The sequence below is a fragment of the Crassostrea angulata genome, chromosome 10 (genome assembly GCF_025612915.1).
Source record: "Crassostrea angulata isolate pt1a10 chromosome 10, ASM2561291v2, whole genome shotgun sequence".
In the NCBI taxonomy this organism is placed as follows: Eukaryota; Metazoa; Mollusca; class Bivalvia; order Ostreida; family Ostreidae; genus Magallana; species Magallana angulata.
Window position 1 is genome coordinate 38,900,235 of NC_069120.1, and position 3,802 is coordinate 38,904,036.

General features: G+C 33.8%; 1 protein-coding gene across 1 annotated transcript; it reads left to right on the plus strand.

The window, feature by feature from the left end:
• Window positions 1-1,111: 1,111 nt before the first annotated feature.
• On the plus strand, window positions 1,112-3,196 carry LOC128164706 (toll-like receptor 6). Its single transcript, XM_052828698.1, has one exon. It carries the CDS (start codon window positions 1,112-1,114, stop codon window positions 3,194-3,196), a length of 2,085 nt encoding a protein of 694 aa, XP_052684658.1.
• Window positions 3,197-3,802: the final 606 nt, after the last annotated feature.

Genomic DNA, 3,802 nt, shown 5'->3' on the forward strand with positions numbered 1-3,802 from the left:
AAGGCTCGTGTAAAAGAATTATAGGCTCTGTAACTTGCTTATAATTCTACGACTGACGCTCAAACTTTAGTTGAGCATTATAGAAATGCATTACTTAAACATTGTTCCTAATAAAACAATGGGAAAAATTAAAATCGTGACCATGCCCCTTTAAGGAAGAAAAGTTAAATTATTTATGAGAGGCAAAACTAACTGATAAGTTTAAGTTGAGGAATATTAAGAACAGCTGCACAAAATAAACCTGATTGTTCTTCCTGCATATGAAGGAAACCAAAGGGCATGCGTAGGTTCATGCCAAAATTGTCAGTGGATTTTATATTATCCGCCATATACAGTGTGTTCAACTAAATATGATTTCAATCATTTTTTTTTATTTAATTGGTGTAGAAGACTAGAAGCATTGTCTTGCGTCTTTGTAAGTGGGTCTTATATATTGTGATGTTGAAATCATATCTTGTTAGTGCATCAGATATACTAAAATACATTTTGTGTAGGCATTTATCGGAGTCCAGTTTTTTTTATATAGGCGTACAGGTATATATCTGCACTCAAATTCCATTCAATTTTTAAAAATATGAAATCATGATATAGGACAAGTATAAACATGATAATATACGCTATAAAATTATGAATTATGCCTTTTACACTTACTATGCCCATGAATTATAGAGGCTTTTGAATGTAGGGGGAGCTGGAAATATGTAGACAGATAACCGCTTCCATATTTTTCACGTATGAATTTCATCTTGTGGGGGGGGGGGGGGGTATTCTTTTATGCGCGGATGGGGAGGGGGAAGACCCAAAATATAACAGTGTTTGGGAAGTGTCCGATACCTATTGTCGGAAATTTTACTATTAGAATTAAATAAATTTGAATTTTCTAGACCCCCTATATCCGCACATGTACATGCGGTATCAATGATAAGGAAAATAAAATTCCATGAAACAGTGTTTGAGAGATAAGATCTACACAAGTATAGGTAAAATTCAAGCATTCACAGGAAGTATTCGCGTGATAAGGCACCTGTCAATAAAATATTTCCTGTTGAAAGTATATTTATTATTTCTAAATTTATTCAAAATATGATTTAGAAAACGCGTGCAGTGCAGTATGGCCAAGATAGCGTCGGTGCTAATACTAATTGTTTTGACAGGGAATGGTGAGATATTGCTTGGAAATACTCCGTGTCCAAGTTTATGTGTGTGCAATGGAGACACGGCAACTTGCGATGGCCATGGTTCTCATCAACGGTATATCCCACCACTGCCTGAAAACACAACGAGTCTTATATTCAGGCATTATTCCTTAGGATACATGAGAGCGGATGTATTTAAAAATATATCTAGCCTACATTTGACGAAACTTGACTTGACAAATGATCGCATTGTTAACATCGAAAGACTAGTTTTCTGCATGCTACCTCATCTAGAGTTTCTCGACCTAAGTAAGAACAGTGGCCTTAATTCAAGGAAACTACATAAAGCTTTTCTAGGATTACAAAATAGTACATTAAAAGAAATCCGCTTGACATATTTGAAATTGGATCCACAAGCTATGTCCAAAAAGTTTTTCCTGTATCTAAGCAACTCATCTTTAGAACGAGTCGTCTTTGATGAAAATATAATATCAAGCAACATCGTTGATATAATGTCTCCATTGTCTACTCATTTGAGAGAAATTTCCTTCAAGAACAACCAAATTTCAAATGTGTCATTCAACGTGATGATGCCAAAACTTGAGGTTTTCTTCCTGAGCAATAACAAATTACTGTCTGTTCCAAATTTTTGTTACGTCCACACTAAACGACCAAGTTGTCCAATTCTCAAAGAACTCGATCTGCGCGACAATTTAATCACTGTTGTACCAGGAGGCAAATTTTTCAGACACTGCTTACCAAAGATTCAAAAGCTGTACCTGGGAGAAAACAAAATCAAAACATTAGGAAGAAACTTTATCAGCGGGCTATCCTCTATCGTTTTATTGTCTATAGAAAACATGGATGCTAATTTTGCTCTTCAGGAATACTCCTTAAATAGTTCTTCGCTACAATACTTGTACATGGGTAATAAATTCAACGTTCTTAAACATCACAGAAACATTTTCAATTATACCAGAAATTTAAGAGTTCTGGATATGACTGAAGTACAGTTTGTTCTATCTCACAGCATGGAGGAAAAGATGCGTCAACTATTTGAGCCTCTTACGAGTCTTGAAGAATTAACATTGAACAGAACGCACTTATCAACGTTTCCACCATCACTTTTCCAGGTCATGCCAAACTTAACGAAACTCTACTTAAATGACTGTGATTTCAACCAAACCCATCTAACAAAATTATTTGCCTCATCGTCTCTTAATTTTCTTCTGATGGACAATAACAAAATAACCAGTATAAATGAGACAAATATTCCCATTAAGATTAATCAGATGAGTTTAAAGGGCAATCCATTTCTTTGCAACTGTGACCTTGTTTGGTTTCGGAAATGGGTCGATTCCAATCCTAATCGCCTTCTTGGATGGCCAGATGATTATATATGTAATTTGCCACAAGAATGGAAAGGGAAAAATTTCGCGGATTTTCACCTAAGTTACCTTTTCTGTCATCCACTAAATCCCTACATCATCATGGCTATATCCATATTTTCCGCAGTTTTAGTTATATTTATTGTCTCCTTTATAATATACAAAAAACGCTGGCATATCAAATACTATTTGTACCTTTTGCGCGCAAAAAAGAGGGGATACGAAGTCCTTGGTGGTGATGATTTTGCATTTGATGTTTTTGTAGCTTACAATTCTGACGACAGAATCTGGGTCATTTCAGAAATGATACCAAGATTGGAGAACAAAGAAAACCTGAAACTGTGCTTACATGACAGGGATTTTCAGGTAGGAAAACTAATCGTAGACAACATCACTGACGCTATGCACCGAAGTAGAAAGATTCTTATCATCCTCTCTAATAGTTTTGCCCAAAGCCATTGGTGTCGGTTCGAAACAATGATGGCACAGTTACGTTCGATGAATCACGGCGAAAACACGGTGGTTGTTGTCGTTTTGGAAAACATTCTGACCAAAAACATGAACAACTCCTTACACTTGCTTTTGAAGTCTACCACATTTATAGAATGGACAAACGAAAAAACAGCGAAGGAGATGTTTTGGGAAAGATTGGTATCTGCGTTAAAATCATAAAATCAGAACGCTATTCAGTATGTTGTTGATTTAAGGAGGCTGGGGGGTCCAAAAATTTTTTCTCCAAAATTCACTAAATTTGCAGAAATGTTTCATTTAATCTTAATTTACATTTTAATATGGAAAATCACATCACAATCATCGTTAATTTTATTATTTGATGCATCTGAAGAAATTGCACATTATGTAAAAAAAAAAAAAAATTCATAATTTTTTGAAATATAGATAAAGGTAAAAAAAATACCAATAACATCACGAAAAATTAACACAAAAAGAAAAACTTAACATTATTTGTTATAAAGAAAAATATCACAATTTTACCAAAAATATATATATTTCATACAAATGCAAATATGTAAAACAAAAAAAAAAGTAACCACAAGATTATTTCCAAATTTTAACCTGATAATAATCAAGACATGTGTGATAAAGATTGAGCATTTAAAAAAAAAAATTCGATGGTGAAATTAAAAAAAAAAGAAATAAAAGGAAAAAATTAGAACAAAATATTTGGAGTTTTACAAGTTACCTCCCTTTGAAAAGTTGGAAAATGCTGAAAAACAGCTGAAATGATTTTTTTTGCATCTTGTAACCCTTGGTTTACCA

What these genes read in the sequence shown, in the direction of transcription:
- LOC128164706 (XM_052828698.1), top strand. Translation starts at nt 1,112, where the DNA reads ATGGCCAAGATAGCGTCGGTGCTAATACTAATTGTTTTGACAGGGAAT.